At 43.5% G+C, this 24,780-nt stretch overlaps 1 protein-coding gene across 2 annotated transcripts in view; it reads left to right on the forward strand.

Moving 5' to 3' along the window:
• Window positions 1-2,651: 2,651 nt before the first annotated feature.
• The window catches only part of ADAM23 (ADAM metallopeptidase domain 23), a 185,834-nt gene continuing 163,705 nt past the window's right edge, over window positions 2,652-24,780 (forward strand). For both annotated transcript variants that reach the window (XM_062190278.1, XM_062190286.1), the window contains exons 1-2: window positions 2,652-2,853; window positions 4,027-4,244. In XM_062190278.1, coding sequence (XP_062046262.1) covers window positions 2,652-2,853; window positions 4,027-4,244 — 420 coding nt within the window. The remainder of the gene's footprint in view (window positions 2,854-4,026; window positions 4,245-24,780) is intronic.

The raw sequence follows: 24,780 nt of genomic DNA on the forward strand, positions 1-24,780 counted from the left end.
GCAGCGGCCATTGGAGGGTGAACCAACGGCAAAAAGGAAGACCTTTCTCTCTTTCTCTCTCTCACTATCCACTCTGCCTGTCAAAAAAAAAAAAAAAAAAAAAAAAAAAAAGAAACCACACTGACTCCTCCTCCCAAACCCTGAAGCGCATGGTATGGTGGGTTGCAAGTGGTGTTGTTCACTCAGTCCATGTTGGCTGGTAGGTTTATTTATTAGACCAGGTTTTGAGAGCTTGTCAGTTACAAGAGATGCTTCTTAAATAATTTATATCTGGGCACCATTCACATTTCTCTCTCCCTCTCAGGCCTAGTATGTCTCCCTTCTGGCTGCCCATTCTCCCAGGTACACATCCCACTTTTGGGAAAACCTAGCGAGGATGTGCTTCTCTGGAGGTAAGCAGCTTGAAGAACATTGACCTGCAAGGAGAACTCAGGGGAGTTTGCAGTATTCACCAGCCTGTCCCACGTGTGAGTCCTGCTGATGTGCACCACCCACTCATCACATAACCGCATCTCCCCGGAGCTCTCCCTGGGCCTCAGACTCAGCGCTGGGGCCTAGGGACACAACGTGGAGCAGGATACAATGGTGACCATCAAGGAAGACTACTGCTACCCCCATAGTAGGGAAGTAGCATCCATTACAAATAAACATGTGATAAAAGCATCCCAGTGCTGAAACAGAAAGGAAGAGCCCAGATTAGTATTTGACTCCCTAACAGCTCAGTAATCTTGGGTCTCTGTGTGTATATGTCTGCCTGTCTTTGTCCCTCTCTTCCTGGTTGTTAAGCAGGGGTGGAGAAGATGGTGAACAGTTAGTCCTGTCATGGTCATAGTGCTTGACACCCTCATTCTTTCTTTTCTTTTTTTCCTTAAGATTTATTTATTTACTTAGTTGAAAGGCTGTGTGACAGAAAGAGAGGAAAGGGGGGGGGAGTCCTCCATCCACAGGTTCACTCCCCAAATGGTGGCAACAGCCAGGAGCCAGGAGCTTCCTCCGGGTCACCCACGTGGGTGCAGGGGTCCAAACGAGTAGGCATGGGCCATCTTCCACTGCTTTCCCAGGCACATTAGCAGGGAGTTGGATTGGAAGTGGAGCAGCAGGGACACGAACTGACACCCATATGGGATGGCATTGCAGGCTGTGGCTTACCCACTAGCCCACAACGCCGGTCTCATCTCATTCTTTATTTTATTCAGGAAAGTCTCGATACCCTTTACTCCAAATCGATGCTATTATCTCCATTTTAAATACAAATAACGGAATCACGACACTGTTATTCCCCAGGCTGTCACTGGGAGGGTGGATAAACGAATGTTTGTCTTATAGGACTGTGGGGGCAGAAACATGCTGCAGCCGGATTTTAAGCCCCCAGATTCGGTGACTACTAAGCCACCTAATTCAGGGACCCTAGACTTCCTTTTCCTTGCCTTTCTTTCTTTTTTAATAGCAGAGAAGAGAGAATCCTCCCTTTTCTCTGTAGAAGGCAGAACTGGATCTCAAAAATAGCAACGTGTCCTCCTAAATCTGTGCCAACCCCCCACGGTTGACAAACGACGGATTTCCCAAGATAGCTGCCACACACTCAGTATCTAATCTCCATATTTCCTCCCCGGGTACGCCCGGTCCCTCTTTCGGAACTTTTGCGCAAACACCTTCCGGCTTCCTGTGCCTGGTTCAAAGCCCCCGAACACAGACGGGGGGACACCAGTCCGGCGCAGTGGCCCGCGCGGGGTCTCCCGGGGCTCGTGCCCGCCGCGCGCAAACGCGCTGCCCCGCCCTCGCCCCACGCGCACCTGCCGAGCCGCGGGCGGGGCCGCGCTATTTTTACCTCCCCAGCTGCAACCTTTTATATTTATTTGTAGGACGGAAATAAATAAAGGATGAAGAAGGAAGTGCTTGTCCTTTTTTTTTTTTTTTTTTTTTTTCTTTCTCCCCTGAGCAGGACAGGGATGGAATATGCGAGGTCTGGGGTGGTGGAAAACGCAGGTGAATGTCTTCGGCTCATGGCGTTCTCCCTACCAAGCCTGTCGCGGCTCCGAGAGCCCCGCACTCCCCCTTCACGCCCTCTGGCTCCCCTACCCCACCCCTTCTTCGGCGGTGCTGCCGTCCCCTCTGATGCTGCTTGGGATGCTGCATCACCCTGCCGCTTTGCCTCCCTGGCCCCACAACCGGGCATGCGCAGCGCGTTCCGTGCCGGCGGCCGCAGCAGCAGCAGCCGCCGCCGCAGCAGCAGCAGCATCAGCACTCGGAGCCCGGTCGGGCGCGCTCCCGGGGGGCGGGGCGCACGCCCGCCCCGCGCGCCCCCGCGCCGCTCGCTCCCGCGCGCCGCCTCAGCATCCTCAGGCCCGGCAGCAGCCCCCGCAGTCGCTGGAGCGGCCGCGCCCGCCGCGGGGAGGGAGCAGCCCCTGGGGAGGCTCCAAGTTGGCGGAGCGGCGAGGACCCCCGGACTCCTCGGAGGCTTGCCCCGGGAGGGGCTGAGAGGCGAGGCGGGGAGGGGGCGCCGCGCATCCCCGAGTCCCCCACCCCCGCTCCCAGCCCGCGGCGGCACCATGCGCGCCCAGCGAGCGTGACCGGCTCCGCCCGCAGCCGGCCCGCAGCCCAGCCCGGCGCTCTCGCCGGCCACACCAAGCGGCGCCCGGGAGCTATGAGCCATGAAGCCGCCCGGCAGCAGCTCCCGGCGGCCGCCCCTGGCGGGCTGCAGCCTAGCCGGCGCCTGCGGCGGCCCCACCGGCCCGGTGCCTGCCCGCGCCCCGGCCCGCGCGCCGCCCTGCCGCCTGCTCCTCGTCCTTTTCCTGCTGCCTCCGCTCGCCGCCTCGTCCCGGCCCCGCACCTGGGGGGCTACTGCTCCCAGCGGTGGGTATGGCCCCGTGCCTTTTGCATTGCCTTTCCCGGTGGGGCCCTGCAGGGGAAAGCGAAGGGCACGCGGCTCGGTGCGCTCCGGACACGTCCTCGACCCGGCCTCTCCGTGTTCTCCCTGCCTGCCTCTCCACCCTTCTCATTCCCAAACCCCCATTCATTCCAGTTCACTTTTGGAAGTCCGTTTCTGTTGAATTCACCCCAAACCTGTGCAATTACTGTCTGTTCCACTGGAGGTATTTAGTGGATCCTGGGTCCTTTGGCGATCTTGAAGCAACTTGCGGAGGGGAAACCAGTAGGTGGGAAATGGAGAGAGGGAGCAAGTTGCTTCTTGGGTGCCTTCATGTGAATGCGGGGCTGGGGCGGGGGGGAGGGGCTGTATGAGGATACGAGGGGGCTAGGGGTCCTCTTCCCAGATCTCTGACCTGGGCTATCCACTGCTGTTGGAAGTAAGGTAGGGGAGGCATGCCTCGGGGACCAAAGCCCTGAAGTGCAGAAGACACTGTGCACGACCTTTGGGTTGGGGTTTCTCAATACTTGTCTTGATAATGAACAATAAGTAATGCAGTGTCCAGTCCATCGATGGTTGGGAATCACTGAAAGCGGGAAGCCTGCTTTGGAAGGAAAATAAGGAACTGGAAAATTGCCAGCCTCCGTATCCCTCTAAGGCAAAGAATTTGCTCATCTTAAAGTTAAAAGGGACCCGGACCATCTTGTCAAAAGAATCAATTGACATTCCATGTGCATGAATTCAGCGCTCAAGCCCTGTTCGGAGCGGCCCCGGCTCTCAGATGGGATGCCAGCAGGCAGAACACAGTTGAGCCTCTGTAGGCTCAGAGATGGGCTGCAGAGGGGGTCAGGACCTCAGAGCATGTTCATCTCCTGACTCTCCCCTCCATACTTAGAAGTGTAGATTTGAGCCCGACTAGAAAATGTATCTATAAGTCAGAACATTCACAGTGCGTGGTTGTTTAAGCCTTATTGGCTAGCCCCCTAGCCAGGCCTTTCCGTTGCTGCAATAGCTTGCTCTACTGTGTCTCCTCTTGTTACCTGCTTATAAATAGAAAACTTTGTTTTGTAATTAATGGAAAAATGTGTTTTTGAACTTATGCATTGATGGGGTATATATGTGTGTGTGTGTGTCTATGTTTGTATTTCCTGCCTCTCCAGCTCCGCATTGGAATGAAACTGCAGAAAAAAATTTGGGAGTCCTGGCAGATGAAGACAATACATTGCAACAGAATAGCAGCAGTAATATCAGTAACAGCAATGCAATGCAGAGAGAAATCACACTGCCTTCAAGACTCATATATTACATCAACCAAGATTCAGAAAGCCCTTACCATGTTCTTGATACGAAGGCAAGACACCAGCAAAAACATAACAAGGTAGGCAGGAGGCGGGGTGTGCCAAAGTAGCTGCCATGAAGAGTTTCCCTTTGATTTGATTTCCTGCCAGAATCTGATTTCACAATTGTACTGCAGCACTTTATTCATAAAGCGATGACTGTTACCATAGAGGAGAAACTGGAGGGAATTGACTGGGGATCTATTTCGATAGGACTGCTATTAGTTTCTCTTCTCTGACAAAACCCAAGCTGGGATTTTCTGATGCCCTTATGAGCTGAGCAGCTGAAACATCAGGTGCACCGGGCACTGAACAATAGTTAAGTGAACCTGTGTAGGGCCCTAACTTGTTTCTGTGGGGCTTTATGTAAGGGTGCAGTATTCTATTGCCCATGACTGTTGCAGACTGCTTTCAGTCTGCACACAAAGATTGCTGTAAGAGGCTGTTTGTGTGTACTTTTCCCATTAGTTTTTCTACTTTGAAATTGAGTATTTAAATTGAAAGACCCTCTTTCTGTCTTTAATGGATCATTAGAAAAAAGCATTTTTCCTGTTACATTTTTAGTAGGTAAACAGTTTGACATTTTGAAAGATTATGGTGAATAAAAACAAATTGCAAAATAGGAAGGCCAGTTTTGGTTGGCATTGTCCTTCAGTACTTAATGTGCATTCATTGTGAGCAGTTGCTTTACTTTTAAGTTGGTTCAGAAGGTGGCACTGATTTTTGAAAACATATTCAATGGAAAACCAAGGTGCTTAATAATGAAAATGGTTTAAGAAATGTTTTTTCCTGTTTAATAGTCTTTATTTGAATCAATATTTTGAACCCCAAACACGCTGACATAATAGATTACAAATTCTTCTGTTCATTATCAGGAGAAGAAAATAGAGTCTGTATGTTACATGTTTCACTTCAAACTCTACCTGTTCTGTTGAGAACAGCAGTATCTGTCTATACATTGAGACTATGAGAAAAGTGTTTGAAGTTTGCGTCATTGTTTGGTTAATTTTCTAAAATATAAGTAAGTGCTAACAGTATTTATGTCCAGTTTTCAAGTGGAGAGATAGAAATGTAAGGCTTTTGGGTGACTTCCCCAAGGTTTAGAGCAGCTAACCTAAAACTTAGGAAGCCTGAATATTTAATTTTTACTATGTTTTTACAAGTCAGGTCTCTGTTCCCCATTAGTGTGAAGTGGCTGCTGCCCACCTCTGTTCTCTACCAGACCCTTTCTCCTTGAGCTCTCTTAGTGGGTGGAGTCTTAATGTAGATCACGTCTATCCCTTTGTCTTATTGATAGAAGGTACAGATGTTGTCTTTAAGGAAGAAAAATCCAAGGTCCTCGTGATAAAGTGAATTGGGATCTGCTTTATAGCTTTTCATATAGGCAAGGCCTTTGATGGGGAACTGGCTAGTTCTCCAACGCCTGTGCCCTTACTTGGGGTGCTGGAGGAAGAACAAAAATCTGCCTCAAGGTTGTATTTCAGAGAATGCTCAAGCCTTTCCCAGCTGAGACTCATAGAAATTTCAGTGAAATTTCTTTATAGCTCAGGTGTTGGAGGTTGTGACTAGTGCTTGCCTTATAATCTAACTGTATGTGTCTGTTGTGTTTGGTGGGCCATGGTTTGACTACCATATAGCTGACTTCCTATGATAAGCAGTGTTGTGAAACCTTTATCCATGATGTAGAGGAGTAGGTTTATCACTGTGGAACACCCACTTGCACTTGGAATGATTCAACCTTCCCCACTCTCACCCTCAGAAACTCATGGTAGATGAGTTTCTTTTAATATTTGAAAATAATGTTTACACAGGAATTTTATTTGAAAGCATTTTCTTCTTTTCTGATTAGGTTAATTCAGTGCACATTTGTTGATCATTTCTCATGTGGAAGGCTTTATGCTAAGGATTCAAAGATGAGAGATAAGCATGATCTGTCCTCCTAGAGGTACAAAAATGAGATCAATTAGATTCTAAAAAGTGCTCCTGTTCAGGTACAAGCTGTGTTATTTTTATTTGGTGGATGTCCTGAAATTTCTCTCTGTGTAGTGCGATTTCCTCTGTGCTTCTGTTTTTAAGCATCTTTTGAACTAGTTGACAAAAATGTTCCATATGCCTTCTGCTCTTAGGATGACTTGCCTAATAACAGCAAGGAAAAACACACTTGTCGGTTCAGTTGCTTTACAAATGTTTCATTGAGAAAAAGTATACAATTTCATAACATTTGCTTTAACAAAAAGAAGTTTTGATTTTGTTTGAGTGTCTTGGACCTCCCTCCCCCCTCCCCTGATTTCCCTGCATGGAGGCTCATTTTAATGAGTGCTATAGAAATGCTGAATCACGGTGTCACTCTCCTGGATCCCTAGATTGGGGTAGAAGTGCAGAAGGGAGTTCCCAAATATAGGTTGCAAGGCTGAGCTCCGCATTTATGGCTGGATAAATTTTTATCAATATTCAGTGTTGGCTAGTCCTTATTTGCTTTATAGCTGTGAAAGTTAGAATGTTTATTAACTCTTTCAAAATTGGTTTGTTTAAAAGCAGATTGTGTAAAGCATCTATGTACCTACTACTGTTTCTGAAAACCTTGGGATTTCTTTTTCAAAGAATCTTTTATTTTAAAGATGGGGAAATATTTATTTGGTTGATTTAAAATTTTTAAAAAATACTCATTTTATTTGAAAGAGAGAGAGAGAGATCTTCTATCCACTGGTTTACTCTCCAAATGTCCTGAATAAATGGAGCTGGGCCAAGCTGCAACCAGAAGCCTGGAACTGAATCTGGGCCTACCCTGTGGGTGGCAGGGCCCCAAGTACTTGGACCATCATTGCTGTCCCCCAGGAAAGCCATTAGCAGGAAGGTGAAATTGGAAATGGGCCTGGGTCTTGAACCCAGGCACTCTGGTGTGGGGTGTGCGTATCCCAAGCGGTATCTTAACTGCCGTATCAATTGTCCACTCCTAGGATTCTCTTTATCTCCAGATAGAGTGATGTGTAATCAGTTGTTCAAAATGTTTCATTTTTGAGGGTAGCTACGTGAGGATAGTAGGTATAAGACAAGGTAGCCCGGAGCAGACAGGGAGTTTAGACAGCTCACATCTAAACAGTTATGTTCCTTGATTTTGGGTGCTTACTAACATTCAGATTTCTTCATAGACAGTTTCATTTTTTAAAAATGATTCATTTATTTATTTGAAATTCAGAGTTATGGGGGTGGGAGAGAGATGGAGAGGAGGAGGAGGGTGGTTGGAGAGAGATTGAGACAGAGAGCGATCATTATGCTGGTTCACAATCTACATGGTCACAATGGCCAGGAGTGGGCCAGGCTGACGCGAGGAGCCAGGAGCTTCTTCCATGTCTCCCATATGGAATGCTTGGGAGTACCTGAGCCATCTTCTGCTATTTCCTCAGGTGCATTACCAGGGAGCTGGATCAGAAGTGGAGCAGCTGGCACAGAAACCGGCACTTATTTGAGATAACAGCATAGCTATGCCACAGTGCCAGCCCCAACAGTTTCATTTTTTAAAGTTTTATCTTAGGTAAATTTAATTTTTTATTTGATATTATCACAGTGTACTTAAAATCCTCAGAATCTTTGTAGTGACAAAATGTCTTGGCCAGTGGCTAAAGGCCTCTAGACATCCTCAGGATGGGAGACTGGTCACCAGAAAGGAAAAGCAAGACCAAGAGACGGGGTGAACATCCAGCTGGTTGCCAGTGATCAGTCATGCCTAAGCAATGATGCTTCTATCAAGGAAAGTGTTCTGCCTTATGCTGCTTTCCGAAAGGAAACTGTCCTGGGAACTCTTGGAGAGCTGACCTCATGGAAGTTCCTATAGGGTTGTGCACCTGGACAGGACTTGGGAGCTCCAGGTCTCCTTCCCCATATTTTGCCTTATGAAACTCTCCCACCTGACTGTACATCTGTACCCTTTGTAACACCTTTATAATAAGTGAGTAAACATAAGTGATATTTTCCCCTGAGTTCTGTGAGCTGCTCTTAGTGAATCAATCCAGCCTAAGGAGGGGACTGTTGACATCCTCATTTATGTGGCATAGGCCACAACCTGGGGCTTGTGATTGGCATCTGAAGTCTTGTGGGACCGAACCCTCAACCTGCAGAATCTGATGCTATCTTCAGATCGATACTGGCAGAGCTGAATTATATTTGAGGACATCTAGCTGGTGTCTATTGTTTGGCGTGTGGAGCAAAACCCATGATACAAATCGTGTCAGAAGTGATGTGTGAGAATGGAGAAGGGAAAATACTTTGCTTTTTCTTCTCTCTCTTACTTTGATATTAAGACTTATCTTCCTCACTGGTGGAAACTTTTTAAATAGATTTTTTCAAAAGATTCATTTTATTTATTTGAAAGGCAGAGTTACAGAGAGAGAGAGAGAGGAGGGGGAGAGAGAGAGAGAGATTTACTATCCATGGTTTCACTACCCAAATTGCCGCAATGGCTAGGTTTGAGCCAGACCAAACCCAGGAGCAAGGAGCTTCATCTGGGTCTCTCACATGGGTGCATGGACTCCAAGCACTTGGGCCATCTTCTGCTGCTTTCTCAGGAACATTAGCAGGGAGCTGGATTGGAAGTGGAGCAGCCAGGACTTGAACTGGTGCCCATATGGGATGCCAGCATCACAGGAGGTGGCATTTCCCACTACATCACAATGCCAGGCTCACTTGTAGAGACTTTTGAAATAACAAATGAAATTGTATGATTACTAAGCAAGCATTTTATTTTTTAATTTATTTTTTGAAAGCTTTTATTTAATAAATATAAATTTCATAGGTACAGCTTTTGGAATATAGCAGTTCTTCCACCCATTCCCACCCTCTCATCCTGATTCCCATTCCACTTCCTACTCCCTCTCACATCCCATTCTTCATTAAGATTCATTTTTAATTATATTTATATACAGAAGATCAACTCTATACTAAGTAAAGATTTCAACAGTTTGCACCCACACAGACATGCAAAGTATAAAGTACTGTTTGAAGATTAGTTTTACCATTAATTCTCATAGTACAACACATTAAGGACAGAGGTCCAACATGGGGAGCAGGTGCACAGTGACTCCTATTGTTGATTTAACAATTGACACTCTTATTTATGATGTCAGTAATCACCTGAGGCTCTTGTCATGAGCTGCCAAGGCTATGGAAGCCTTTTGAGTCCACAAACTCCGACAGTATTTAGACAGGGCCATAGTAAAGTGCAAGTTCTCGGTTGGCGCCGCAGCTCACTAGGCTGATCCTCCACCTTGTGGCAACAGCACCCCGGGTTCTAGTCCTGGTCGGGCCGCCAGATTCTGTCCTGGTTGCTCCTCTTCCAGTCCAGCTCTCTGCTGTGGCCTGGGAGTGCAGTGGAGGATGGCCCAGGTCCTTGGACCCTGCACCCGCATGGGAGACCAGGAGGAAGCACCTGGCTCCTGGCTTCAGATCAGCGCAGTGTGCCGGCGGCAATGCACCGGCTGTAGCGGCCACTTGGGGGGTGAACCAATGGAAAAAGGAAGACCTTTCTCTCTGTCTCTCTCTCTCTCTCTCACTGTCTAACTCTACCTGTCAAAAAAAAAAAAAAGTGCAAATTCTTTCCTCTCTTCAGAGAAAGGTACCTCCTTCTTTGATGGCCCCTTCTTTCCACTGGGATCTCACACACAGAGATCTTTCATGTAGGTCATTTTTTGCCACGGTGTCTTGGCTTTCCATGCCTGAATTGCTCTCATGGGCTTTTCAGCCAGATCTGAATGCCTTAAGGGCAGATTCTGAGGCCAGAATAAGTAAGCATTTTCTTAACCATTAGTGGACTATATTAATACATTGGAACATTCATTCTGAGATATTCGTATGAGGTCTGATCCTAGGAAAGTTAACCAATCTTTTCCTGAAACTTTCTTATGGTCAAGAATTACTTGTCTTGTATTCTGTTCTCCTAAGGACTTACTTTCCTCTTCCAGTTGAGAAGGGGCGGAAGAGGTGCTATGCATAGACCCAGAGTTTGAACAGGAAGAAGTGGAAAAATCCAGACAATACTGTCTCCTGCCACAGACAGGCCTTGGGTAAACGGTGCAGGTTACTGAGATACAGGTTTAAATGCATTTAGACCATGGTGATAATTTCTACTTCCCACTCTACTTTAGAATAAGACTCTTCCATATTTCTTGACTTTCCAGAAACTGCTGCTTCATTGTCCTTGGTGTGGGACAACAGAAAAAGGAGTGTGGACAAGGGGTCCCAAGTGTCTGTCCCATGAGATGGTTTCATATTGTTTTAGAATTCTGAATTATCCATATATATGTATATATATATATGTATGAAATATAAATATATATTGAAACTTATTTATTTATCTGAAAGGCAGAGTGACAGAGAGGGCGAGGGGGCAAGACAGAAAGAGATATTTCATCTGCTCATTCACTCCTAGGAACAGCTTGGGCTAGGCCAAGTCAACGCCAGGCACTTGGAATTCCATTTGAGGCTCCCACGTATGTCGCAGAGGCCCAAATACGTGGATAATCTTCTGCTGCTTTCCTAGGAGCACAGTCCTGGCTGCTCTGCTTCCAATCCACATCTCTGCTCCTTGAACTGGTGCTCCCAAGTCACAAAAGGCAACTTAATCTGTTGCCCCACATACAGGCCCCTGGAACAAATATTCTTAAGACTCTTATTAGAGATTCATCTTAAAAGAATAAATAGGAAGTCCCATACTGTGTGTATGATGTGTGGAATGTGATGAAACATGGGGATTTTTTTATCCTTCAAGTTTCTTTCACAAATACAAGTTTTATTTAGCTAAAGAACTATTTGTAAAATCTTATACAATGGACATGTCCCTGCTTTGTCCTAATTCACCTGTATGAAGTTGATTGCTTGACAAGTGTGAATTGTAAGAGGACCATTTCTCAGATTTAATAGAGTAGCAACTTATGTATTGGAATCCACAGCCTTTCCATGTTTTCCAGTTTATAGTTTATATTATTTATAAGTTTATAGTTTATATAATTCAGACTTACAATGATTTTACTTGCAATACTAGGCATCAGGGGCCTTCAGTGACTATCTGTTGAATGGATTGATGATTGAGCACTCATAGCTTAGAAGGAGTACAGTGGCTCCCATGAAATGTCATGTTATAATCATAGTAAAATTCAAAAAGACCCTTAAGATACTAAGTATTTTTAGCACAATGCCAGATCAGCAGGAGAGATAATTTTGGTCTTGAGGTTTTTTTTTTTTTTTTTTAAATCATTTTATTTATTTGAAAGACAGTTACAGAGAGAGGTAGAAACAGAGAGAGGTCTTCCTTCCGCTGGTTTACGCCCTAGATGGCTGCAATGGCTGGAGCTGTGCCGATCCGAAGCCAGAAGCCAGGAGCTTCTTCTGGGTCTCCCACGTGGGTGCTGAGGCCCAAGGACTTGGGCCATCTTCTGCTGCTCTCCCAGGCCATAGCAGAGAGCTAGATCAGAAGAGGAGCAGTCAAGACTAGAACTGGTGCCCATATGGGATGCCGGTGCTTCAGGCCAGGGCATTAACCCGCTGTGCCACAGCGCTGGACTCTGGTCTTGAGTTTTAAAAATTGATTTATTTATGTATTTGAGAGAAAGAGAAAGAGAGTGGGAGTGAGAGAGAGAGTGTGAGAGAGTTCTCCCATCTTTTGGTTCATTCCCTACATTCTTGAAATGGCAGGGGCCTGGGCCAGGGCGCGGGCAGGAATCAGGAACTCAATGCAGGTCTCCCATGCAGGTGGCAGGGATCCAACTATTTGAGTCATCTCCTACTGCCTCCCAAAGTATTCATTAGCAGGAAGCTGGAACTGAGAGCAGAGCTGGGACTTGAACACAGGCACTCTGGTATGGATTGCAGGTGTCCCAAGCAGGCATGCCAAGCTAATACAAATGCTCGCTTTTAGTCTTGTGTAAACCACAATTACTGTGTTTTTATAGTACCTATAATAGCAAAAAAATCTGTATTAAAAACTCATATTATCCTCATCAATGTTGCCCACTGTTAATGTGCTAATCAGGAGCTGACCATGTGATAGTTTTTGTCATTGTTATGGGTTAGTTGCCCAATGGTAGAGTAAGATGTGTCTGTCTACTCATATTTTCTAATAAGTCATATTTACATCTATTAGGTGTTCAGTTTTATTTGATTCAGCAAGCACTTATTGAATACCTCTTTTAAATCAGGTGCTGAGCTGAACCCTGGAAAAAATGTGATGAGTAATATTTAGTCCTTACCTTTGCTTGGTGGAAGGATGTCAGAATTCAAGCAGTTGGTGGTGTGTGGCTCGTGTCAGCACAGTTGCTTGTTATAAGAACAGAAGGAAGTCTGTGAACACCCAGAGGAAAGATAAACTTTTGAGTAGGGAAGTAAAACAAAACCACGTAAAGGAAGAAAAATTGAACTGGCCTCACAGAGCAATTAGGAGAAAGGTTTGTGCAGGAGGTAGGGAGAAGATAATTCAGAGAGCCAGCAGAGCTGAGGCTCTGGGTACAAAGGCTGCCCTGCAAGCGAATATCCCTGTGATGAGCTTGAGAAGGGGAAACCCAAGTGTGGGAAATTTCAGAGAATCACATGTTCTTTTAAATTTGTAGTCAATTCAAAAATCTACCTAATTTCTTTAAAAACCTAATGATGTGGATGCTTATAGATGTAAACATCTATAAGGTTGAGATTTAGAGTTAATGTCTCTAAAAAGTACAAACATTTGGTGAGTGACAGACAGATTTTTCCTTCACAGAGCCCAGATAGGGTGTATTGGGAATGGCAAGAGGGTGGAGGTGGAAGGTTATGAAGACTGAAGACATGAAGTGTTTGGATTTATTCCATATTAAATGATGATCCTGTGAAGTCAAGAGGTGAGCACATCCTGATTGAGCAACAGTGGCTTGTAGGTAACTCCTCAGAGAGTTCACCTTCTAATACGAGGGGAGAGACCTTAAACATGTCAGCAATAGTAACAGCAACGCAAAGGTTTCAGATATGCTATAACTAGTACTCCAACAGTATGTTTCACTTTGTGTTTCTAAGTGGGTGCAAACTGTTGAAATCTTTACTTAATATATACTAAATTTGTCTTCTGTATATAAAGAGAATTGAAAATGAATCTTGATGTGAATGGAAGGGAGAGGGAAAAGGGAGGGTTGCGGGTGGGAGGGAAGTTATGGAAGGGGGAAGCCATTGTAATCCATAAGCTGTACATTGGAAATTTATATTCATTAAATAAAAGTTAAAAAACAAAAAAAAAGAAAAAAAAAAGGTTTCAGATATTGACAGGTGCTTAAAGGCGATAGAATAGCATAGTATGGTGGAGAGTGTTGGGTGCTGTGGTTTCTCTTGAAGCGTTAGAAGATTTGGCCACCTGCTGCTGAGAAGTGGCTCCTTTTAGATGGAGTAGCATGTGCTGTTTACTCGGCTACCATTCCTTGTGCATGGTTTGAATATGTCCCTTAAAAGATCATGTGTTGCACACTTAGTTCTCAAATCCATGCGAGTGGTGTTTGGAGGTAGAGCCTCTGGGAAGTAATTAGCATTAGATGACATCACAAGGGTGGGGCTCCCATGATGGCATTAGTGATATTTTAAGAAGAGGAAGAGAGACCCCAGCTAGCATGCTTGCTGTTCCAGCATGTGATGCCCTCAGCTCTCATCAGATGTTCCTGTTATGCTCTTGGACTTTCCAGCCATCAGAGCCATAAGCTAATAAACCTCTGTTTTTTTTTTTTTTTTTAACAAACTTCCCAGTCAGTGGTATTCACTTGCAGCAACAGAAAGTGAATTAAAACATATTGTTGCCCCAAACCCACCTTTCTTCATTTCTGTTACTTGCCTGCCCCTAGGGGTGTTTGAATTTGGACTGTAGTCATTGATCCTTTTCTTCCATGAAGTCTACACCATTTTTGATCATCTCACTCTGGAGGGTTTGACTTTTACTGTGCTTTCTGGTAGTTCACAACTGAGCTGTGCTGTTGAAAGTCTTCAGCATGTGTCCCTAAATAATGCTTTCTGCTCACAGGTTGACTCATTCCTGCTAACTATGTAACTACTAGTGTCATTCTGTCTTCATTTATCCTCCGGTTTTGTTAACAGAGCGGGTCACAGTCCTTCTCTTTACAGTTAGTCAAAAAAGAACGCAGGGGCATTTTCCCAGTTGCCCAGCAGCTCTGGCGCCATCCAGTATGACCGTAATCAGGCAGGAAAAGAGCTATCCTCCCTGCCTTCTCTGTTCTCAGCAGTACTGCTGCTTTCCCAGCCATCTAACAGTGAACCTTGGAAGTCGTCTTTGACTCTTTTCTCTCCTCCGTCTTCTGCCTATAAATAGTTGCTTATTAAGTCTTGACATTTCTCCCTTGAATGCATCCCTCTTCCTCCTTCTACATTGTGCTCTTGTCATTGCCTCTTCTCTCTCTCTCTCTGTCAATCCATCAGTCCCACTGCTGACAGATTAATTTTACTGGAACACTTATTTCATCACATGACTCCTTTTATGCACATTCAACAAGCATAATTTCAGCTGGATAGATTTTCCTGTGGAGTGAAGGAGAGGATGTGCAATTCTCTCCAGCAGAAATACTACCTTCTTCCATATAGATTTCCTCTTCCTTTTTCATTTCAATATTGAATTCTTTTCTTTAAAAATTCATTTTAGAAGGAGGAGGATGAAGGAGGAGGAAAGAAAGCATTCCCACCTGCTGGTTCATACCCTGTATGCTCATAAGAGCCAGGGCTAGGGCAGGACAAGCCAGGAGCCAGGAACTCAATCCTTTGTTTCCCACATGGGTGGTAGAAAATCATCTGAGCCATTATTGCTGTCCCCAAGGATCTGTATCAGCAGGGAGCTAGAGTTGGGACCCAGAGCTAGGGATTGAGCTCAGGTCCTCTGATGTGTGATGTGGGCATCTTAATTGCTGTGCCCACTTCCTTTTCAGCATTTTTCCAGGCCAGTTGACCTAAAGGTCAGTTTGTGGGAGGAGTTTATTTTTTCTGGGTGATTCCATTTGTATCTATTCAAACTCTGGTGTTAGTTGTGTAAAACCCTTGTGATCAGTAGCAAACCCTCACCCATTGGTAATGTGTCCTTGAGCTTTTCATTTCAAACCATGTTAAATAGCTGCTTCAGAAAATCCTGCCATCTCCATCTTTAAGACCTGAGTAATAAACTGCTCTTAGAGTATGAGTTTTCTGAATGGAAACATTTTACTCCTTTCAAGAATGTACATAATCATAAGGCTTTATTCATGCAATGTATTCAGTTTATAATTGATATGGGTACCCTTTAACCTCATGAAAGACCCAGTCATTCATGTAATTCATTCACTCAAAACCCACTGAGTTTCTGAATTTTACCATTTTACAAGGGAGTCTTTGTGTTTAGAATTTACATGAATTCAGTAGAATTTTAATCAAATCTGATGCTAGAAATTCTACTACGAAGAGAGTGGATACAGCTATCATATTTTATTCACAGTAATGAGTTAAAAGCAGCCATTTTTGTCCCGAGAAATTTGGATAGCATTCTCCATCACTGGGCGTGCTGTCTATGACAGAGCTAGGTTTGTGATTAGCCCACTGCTTCAAATAAAGGTTTATGATAGAGGTGAGTTCTGTGGCTGAAGAGTGAACCGAGGCTGATTTTCTCATCTGGAATATTACAGATTAATAAATTTGTAATCTGCTTTGAATTCTATTATGGAATGTATTTATTTGGTAATAAGATCTCCCTTATCACTAAATGTTTTTCTAAGTCTTCTGTTTAGAAATGAAAAGGATGGAAATTCAAATTCAAACAAGTCTCCTCTACTGATATACATTAATTATAGAGTAGTTGAGATCACATTCAGAGAAATATAAATATAAATATTTATAAATATATAAATATGTGGCCAGTGATTGTATTGCTTTATTTATTTATTTATTTGAAGGGTAGAGTGACAGAGAGAAAGAAAGAGAGTGAGAGAGAGAGATATCTTCCATCTACTAGTTCACTCCCCAAATGACTGCAACAGCTGATACTAGTCCAGGCTGAAGCCAGGAGCCTGGAGCTGCATCTGGGTCTTCCATTTGGGTAGCAAAGGCCTAAATACTTGGGCCATCTTCTGCTGCTTTCCCAGACTCATTTGCAGGGTGCCATATTGGAAGTGGAGCAGAGGGGACTTGAAACAGCACTCTGATATGGTATGCAGGTGTTGCATCAGCTTAACCCACTAAGCCACAATACAGGCTCCTGAATCGCTCTTGAGATTGGTTCTGTAATTTTATGGTTGGGACACTCACCTCTTGCTTGTCTGAATGGCAGTGTCCACTTGCAGGAGTTCTCTTGTGACATTAAAATTTATTTATTTATTTATTTGAGAGGTGAGGCCAGGGAGGGAGAGGAGAGAGAACACTCCCATTTGCTTGTTGGCTTCCTAAATACCTGCAACAGCCGAGGCTGGGCCAAATAAGAGCCTGGGACTGCGAACCTAATCCAGGTCTCCCACGTGGGTGGTAAGAACCCAACCACTTGAATCATGCTCCCAGGATACCCATTAGCAGGAGGCTGGAATTGAGAGAACTGGGATTTGAACCCAGGCACTCCAGTATGGCCCACCGGAGTCCAAAGTATCATCTTAAAACCACCATGTCAAAGACCTGTCCCCTACCACATTTTTCATCCTGGATGGGAGTGGGAGTGGATGGGAGTCACATGTTCCTACATTACCTCTTTCTGCCCTTAGTGGGGCTAAATATGCCGCTTAGAAGTAGTCCAATCCAAGCATAGCTGGATATGCATAACAACATTGCAGAGCTGTGGAGGAATTGGGTTTTGAGTATCGATTGAATTTCACGATCTGTTGCAGAGCTTCCCTTCCCTTAGTGTGGACATTTAAGAATTTGCTGTGTCAGGTTGTAGTCTGGATTGCTTCACTGGATGCTTTGTGCTGTGTTTGTTGTAAATAGGCCTGCTACATCATATACTATGGTAGTGGTATTACAGAAGGGCTTCATTAACAATGTAAATCAGTCAATGCTTTGGGAAGTCCTGGATCCCCTACGTATTTCCTTGCCCTTTACTTTTCCAGCTTAGTAGAATGCATTAAATCAATTTGTAGCTCCTCTCTCCCAGTGCCTTGGTATTAACACATATAATAGGTAACCTTTGTATAGAACCTAAACTAGTTTTTGAGCTATGTTCATATCTATAATCTCGTGTGGTCATCACAGGATCTCTATCAAGATGATGCTGATGATGATTTCTGTGTGATGAGGAAGTTAAAAGATACTCATTTGCTGCGTGTCTTGGGAATTATTAGCACTATGAGAATAATCCCAATCTTGGTTTGTGACTTCCATTCCTGTCCCTTGTCCTTTTGTCACACATCAGTGGGTTGAATAGGGATGTTTCTAGTCCATTTAGACACCTTCTCTCTTGATAGTCCTTTTAGAACCTATGGCTAATTACATCTAAACTGTATATGGACATGCCTCAAAAGGCTTGTAGAAAATGGGATTAAAGGATAAGTTTATTTTGATTCACAGAATTTTGAAATCCATGCATATGAGGGCTGCTTAAAAAGTTAGAGGGGAACACATGTTATGAAAAGGCTATGTATAGACTTCAAAAGTTTTGCATGAGCATAAAGTTTTAATTTCATTTTCCATGAATTTCTGAAGTACTTCTTTACATACCCAGACATACCTGTTCTGGCCTTCATCTGCAATCAGCTGGGATTTTTTTTTTTAAATCTCTCCACACCCCCACCCCCACCATGAATACTCCAGATCAATAATCTTGTTTAAACTGCTAGCATTTGTAGACTATTTTGCTTATCTGCTTGCTTTTCCATATCAGTCTTCTTCAAATTTCTTTTTCCTCTAGCATAATCTTCTTCTTCCTTACGTGCTGAGTGCGGATGGTTCTGTTTGGTGTTCCCAGATTGCATATCAGACATTTGAATCATTCTCAGAATAGCATTTTTTTTGGGAAAAATATTACCTAATATAGGAGTATGGAGCTTGAAGAAGTAGATCTGTGAAACAAGCTGAATTTAATAAGACCTAATTCATTTACCCTTTATTTTTTAGCAATTAAATAAATGATGTTACACCTAATTTAAACTTTTTGTCAGAAAGGGAAATGCTGTGTAACTAGCGTTTCTACACTGACCTGGTATTTCAGTGCAAAGCAAGGACAAGGGCATTTTAATGATTCAGTTTGGCCGTTTATTTGTGGGATAAAACGAATTGTTCTCGGCTTCAGAGATTGCTCTTTGGCTTCTCTTACTGTTACTGCTGTTGCCACATAGAAGAAGAATGGTTGGGGGTTAAGAGCAGAGGTCTCCAACAGATCTGCTGTTACCGGTTATGTGTATTTGTACAAGTACCTTAACCTCTCTTAGCCCCATATTCCTTACAAATAACATGGATAAGATAGTAGTGCCCAGCCCAGAGACTGCCTGGGCCTTAATGGAAGTACTGTTCACACAGTGCCTGGAGTATAGCTAGTACTCAGTAAGTGTTACCTATTAACTCTTGACCAAAGGCCTAGTTACAAACTGCTCCTTTATGAGTGAAGGGTTTCTCTCATAAAAATAGGACAAGGGATTAGGGCTAACTGTGAAGACAACTTTGGGAGGGGTGATTCTCAGGGTTTTCCTAACTTAATGGTTGCAGTGGGCCTGGCTCGTCCACCTCTCATGGAAGTGGACTTAAAGGGTAACCCCGTGAGGATGCCATGATGTCTTCAAGGCAGAGATCTCCTGACCCACCCTGAAACCATGATGTGTAAATGCACACGTGTGTCTGGGGAGTAGAGGAGTTTTCCCTAAACCTTTGCCATAATCAGGGCACTCCAGGGCAGGCTTGAACATCAGGAATTTTAAATGTTGTAAGGCGAACTGTTTTCATCTTGGAGTGAATTGCAGAAGTGGGTAGGGTGTGGTCTAAAATACTTACACTATTAATAGAACATGTTCTTATGATCATTTCCCAAGAAGTATCCCAATTAGACACCCAGCCACAACTCTTCCCTCTCCTTCAAAACCAAACCCAAGAACCACTTTCATCTGCTATTGATGGTTTTCAGATTTTGGAATTAAATGCAACACTTAGAAACCATAAACAACAGCACAGCATGTAGACCTTCCAATCAGGAAAAGGTTAACAAAAATACTATACTTACAATTCTGCTTTTATTTGGACACTAGGATATAATTGAACATACTAGGACCAGAATGTAAAATCTTGGCTTTGCCTCTTAACTGTCTTAACCAAGAAAAATTCATGGACGTATTCCTCTCCTCTTGTAATTTATGGCTAAAAACAGTGAAGTCTCACCAATTTTCTTGTTTATGACTATAATCTGTGACTGTGTAATGTAATGAACTTTCTTCTCTGCAGAATGTCCAAACTGTAGTTAGAAGCATTTATCACTATTAGACTGCATAATCACCATCACTTCTTCCCTTCAGAACCAGTAGGGGAATTGAGATGTGTGAACTATTTATTTTTGGCTTTACAATGGTGTGTAAAACAGTTTTTGGAAATAGATAATTATTATTTCTTCCCTTTCCTATTAAATATTTCTATATTCATTCTTTTATTTGGGCAGTAAATCCTTTTAAGTCCTACTGATGCATTTTGCTTATTTATTTAGTTTAAATATTTAATTATTTATTTGAAAGGCAGAGTGACAGAGAGAGAAACATCTTCCATGCACTGGTTCACTTCCCACATGCCTACAGCAGCAAGGGCTGGTTCAGGCCAAAGCCAGGAGCCAGAAACTCTTCTTCCATGTGGGTGGTAGAGGCCCAAGCACTTGTGCCATTATCTGCTGTCTTTCTAGGTATATCAGAAGGAAGCTAGATCAGAAATGGAGCAGCTGGGACTTGAACTGGCACTCCGATATAGAATGTGGGCGTCCCAAGCAATGGCTTAACCTACCGCACCACAATATCAGCCCTGTGCTGATGCATTTTAGGATTATTTCCTAAATAGTACGTTTATAAACTATCCTGTCTGTGAAATCTTGAAATTGTCTTTCCATTTTGGTTTTCTGGAGTTCTTAGATGTTTCTACATCCTAATCTAAGTTTATAAACTTGACTTACTTGTATGAAACATTTGTTTTGTTATGTAACATTTGAGAACCTTAGTTCTTTCACAGAGAGCATAATCTATCCCTTTATACTCAGACTTGTGTATTAAACTGTTTGTCTTGTATCCTCACTGTATCTCTATTAGTCAGCTTTTCAACACTAGAACAAATACCCAAGAGAAGCTACTTATGAGGGATGGAGGTTTACCTTGGTTTATAGTTTGGGAGGTTCACAGGCCAAGGCTGGGTGGGCCTCATTGGTTCTGCCACCTGGTGAGACTGGAAGATGGCAATGGTGGAACATGCATGGAGAGAGGAGTTCATGGTGAGCCAGGTGGCAAACAGAAGCTAAGACTAACTTGGCTTTTATAACCAACCCGAGTGTGAGAACTACCTTCTGAGGGTACTCCCTCAGTGACCTAAGGACCTCCCACTTGGTCCATTCCCTAAATGCTATAATTGGGTCAAATCTTCATCCTCTTTAATACTATTACCTTATAATTTTAGCATTTAAACATTTATGTGAATTGGTAGACCCAAATCTTTTTTTATGATTTTGTTTGAGAGGTAGAGTTACAGATAGAGAGAGGGAGAGACAGAGGAAAAGGTCTTTCATCCACTGGTTCACTCCCCAAATGACCGCAATGACTGGAGCTGGGCCGATCTGAAGCAAGGAGCCAGGAGATTCTTCCTGGTCTCCCATGTAGGTACAAGGGCCCAAGATCTTGGATCATTTTCGGTTGCTTTCCTAGGTCATAGCAGAGAGCTGGATAGGAAGAGGAGCAGCTAGGACACAAACCAGTACCAATATGGGATGCTGGTGCCGCAGGCGGAAGTTTAGTCCACTATGCCACAGCGCTGACGCCGGAGACCGAAATCTTTGAAAAAAAAAATTTATTTGATAGGCAGGTGGGTGGAGAAAGAAATTCCATCTGCTGGTGCACTCCCTGCGTGCTCAGAGAGGCCTTACTAGGGCTGAAGCTGAGAGCTGGGAACTCAATCCCATCTCCTCTGTGGGTGGCAGGAATCAATTATTGGAGCTCTCCCTGCTACTTCCCGAGATTTGCTTAGGTAGGAAGCTAGAGTCAGACTGGAGCTGGGAATTGAAGCCAGGCATTCTGATATGGGTTGTAGGCATACTGACACTTTAACCACTAGGCTAACTACCCAGGGTAGCCAAGTCTTGTTCAAACCATAGAAATATATAATAGGCAGCTCAAGCTGAACATGTCAAAAATGGAACTCTTGATTCTAACATCTCCTGTGGAACCTATCCATCCCATGTTCTGCCCATCTGAGATAATGGAATTTTTTTCATACAGTTGCTCAGATCAAGAGCTTTGTATTTTCTCTTTCTCTCAAGTATTACTTCAAGTTTTCAGTTCCAGAATCAACCCCTTCTCTATTGCTGCCCACCTGGGCTGGTTGTTTATGACCTCTCACTTGCATTGTTATGATATCTTCCCAACCCTGCCTTCTCTTGACCTATCTACTCCGTGCTGGCTCCGGTCTGTGTTACACACATCAGGAAGAGGGACCCTTCTAAATTCTCATTTAGATCAAATCACTCCTCAACTCAACAATCTCCAGGGGTTTCCCAGTCTTCTCAGAGTGACCTGTTTCCCCTTCCAATCATAATGTTGTCATTGAAGAAAAGTAAGCTATTGCTGTGATTATAGTTGGAAAGTAGGACGTGCTCTTTATGTTTGCGTGTCTAAATACATAATTTAGAAACACTAATATAATTTAAATAAGCAGAATTATCTTTGTCCCATTTATATTTTAATTGAAGAATTGATTTTTCTAGTTTCGAACCATAGTCCATACAACTAGAATGGCATAGATATTTTATTATAACAGTAAACAATAAAAAACCCCAAACATATTCATTGACCCAAACATATTCATTTCAAGATTATGTTTTGCTGTCCCAAAATGTGTTTGATGTGTGATTAGCTTGTCAAAGGATTACACTTGCTTATTTGACAGAAGAGCAGACAAGATGTTCCTGAGTTCAGTGGGCTAATCAAGGGTGGGACTGTTGCTGCAGTGGCTTTGAGTAGCATAGTTTTCCTTTCCATGAAAAGGGGAAATTGAGGCCAAACAGAAACTTCATGGGAAATTCACACAATTTTCAGAGGAGCAATTTTATGTCAGAGCTAAAGGAAATGGACTGTACTGCAGTGTGGTATAAGTGGAGGTCCTGAAAAGAAAATTGCTCAGAGGTAATATCTGGACATGCTGTGTGAGAAGCAGCTGAGATTTGGTTATACAAATAAAATAAATGTGAGTAGGTTTGAGAGGAAGAAGGGTGAGTAGGTTAATTTTCACATGACTTAAAACATTGCTTTATTGTGATTAAAATGGACACAAGACACAGTGTTTTCGACAGAAAATGTACAATTTTATGTTCCCACTAGTAAGACACAAATATTCTAGTTTCTCCATATTCTCACCTACATTTGTTATTTTCTGTTTTTAATTTTTTAATACTAGCCACCCTAATGAATGTGAAGTGATATCTCATTGTGATTTTTTCCTTCTTTTGAAAAGGATTTATTTTATTTATTTGAAAGGCATGATTTCAGAGAGATATGGAGAGGCAGAGAGAGAGAGAGAGAGAGAGAGAATCTTCCATCTGCTGGTTCACATCCCAAATGGCTGCTTTTTTCGGAGCTGGGCTAATCTGAAGCCAGGAGCCTGGAGCTTCTTTAAGGTCTCCTATGTGGGTGCAGGATCCCAAGGACTTGGGCCATCTCCTGCTGATTTCTCAGGTGCTTTAGCAGGGAGCTGGATAGGAAGTGGAGTGCACAGGACTTGAACTGGCCTCCATATGGGATGCTGGCATCACAGGTGGGGGCTTTACCCACTACACTACAATGCCCTCCTCCTTTAAAAAAAAGATTTATTTATTTATTTGAAAGTGTGGGCAAAGGTAGGGGAGGAGAAAGGGAGAGAGAGAGAGAGAGAGAGAGAGAGAGAGAGAGAGAGAGAGAGAGAATCATCTTCCATCTCCTGGTTTACTCACCAAAAGGTCTCAGCAGCCAGCCTGGGTCATGCTGAAGCCAGGAGCCAGGAATAACATTCTGGTCTACCTTATGGGTGGTGGTAACCCAAGTACTTGGGCTATTATCCACTGCCTTTCCACCGGATTAGAAACAGAGTAGCCAATACTCAAACTGACTTTCCAGTATAGGATCTCAGGGTCACAAGAGGCAGCTTAATCAGTAGAACCACAACACTAGCTCCTCATTGTGGTTTTAATTTGCATTTATATAATGATTAGTGTTGTTGAACATCTTTTCCTGCCCTTATTGGTCATTTGTACATTTTATTTTTGTAAGTATCTACTTATTTATTTAAATGGAAGAGCTTTAGAGATGGAGAGACAAAGAAAGAGTGAAAGGTTTCCATTTGCTGATTCACTCCTCAAATAGCTGTATCAGTCAGAGCTGAGCCAGGCCAAAGCCAGGAGCCTGGAACTTCATCCTGGTCTCCCACATGGGTGGCAGGGGCCCAAATACTTGGGGTATCATCTGCTGCCTTCCCAGATGCAGTAGCGGTCAGCTGGATCAGAAACTGAGATGCTAGGGCTCTAACATGGGATGCTTGTGTCGCAAGCAGTGACTTAACCCGAAGTGCTATAAAATCAGATCCCATTTGTATGTTTTTTTTTTTTGCATAAATGCCTATTCAATCCTTTCTCATTTTCTAATGTGGTCATTTACTATTTTTCTTTCTTTTTTGTTTTGTTTTGTTTTGTTTTTGGACAGGCAGAGTTAGAGAGAGATAGAGCGAAAGGTCTTCCTTTTCCGTTGGTTCACCTGCAAAATGGTCGCTGTAGCTGGCGCGCTGCGCCTATCCAAAACCAGGAGCCAGATGCTTCCTCCTGGTCTCCCATGATGGTGCAGGGCCCAAGGACCTGGGCCATCCTGCACTGCCTTCCCAGGCCACAGCAGAGAGCTGGCCTGGAAGAGGGGCAACCATGACAGAATCCAGCGCCCCAACCGGGACTGGAACCCCGTGTGCCCGCACCGCAGGCAGAGGATTAGCCTAGTGAGCCGCGGCGCCGGCCATCATTTACTATTTTTCAATGGCTGTTGAGTTGTGAGAGTTCTTTGTATATTCTGGTTGTCAATACCTTATCCACTATATAATTTGCAAATATTTTCTTCCTTCTGTGGATTGAATTCTCATTCTGTTGATACTGTCCTTTGATGCAGAAAGGTTTATAATTTTGATGCCCCAAATTTATCTTTCTTTTGTAAAGTGTCATATTCAAGAAATTGCTACTTAATCATGTTACAAAATTTTCTTTCTTTTGTCATATTAGCTCTTTGTATAAAATGTTTGACCCATTTTGAGTCAAATTTTGAATTTGATGTGGAGTATGGGTCCAGTTTCATGTTCTGATAGTCAGTTATCCCAACACTATTTATTGAGAAGACCGTTCTTTCCCATTTGAATGGTCTTGGCAACTTTGTTGAAGAATATTTAAATATT

Source organism: Lepus europaeus, chromosome 1, assembly GCF_033115175.1.
Source record: "Lepus europaeus isolate LE1 chromosome 1, mLepTim1.pri, whole genome shotgun sequence".
Lineage (NCBI taxonomy): Eukaryota > Metazoa > Chordata > Mammalia > Lagomorpha > Leporidae > Lepus > Lepus europaeus.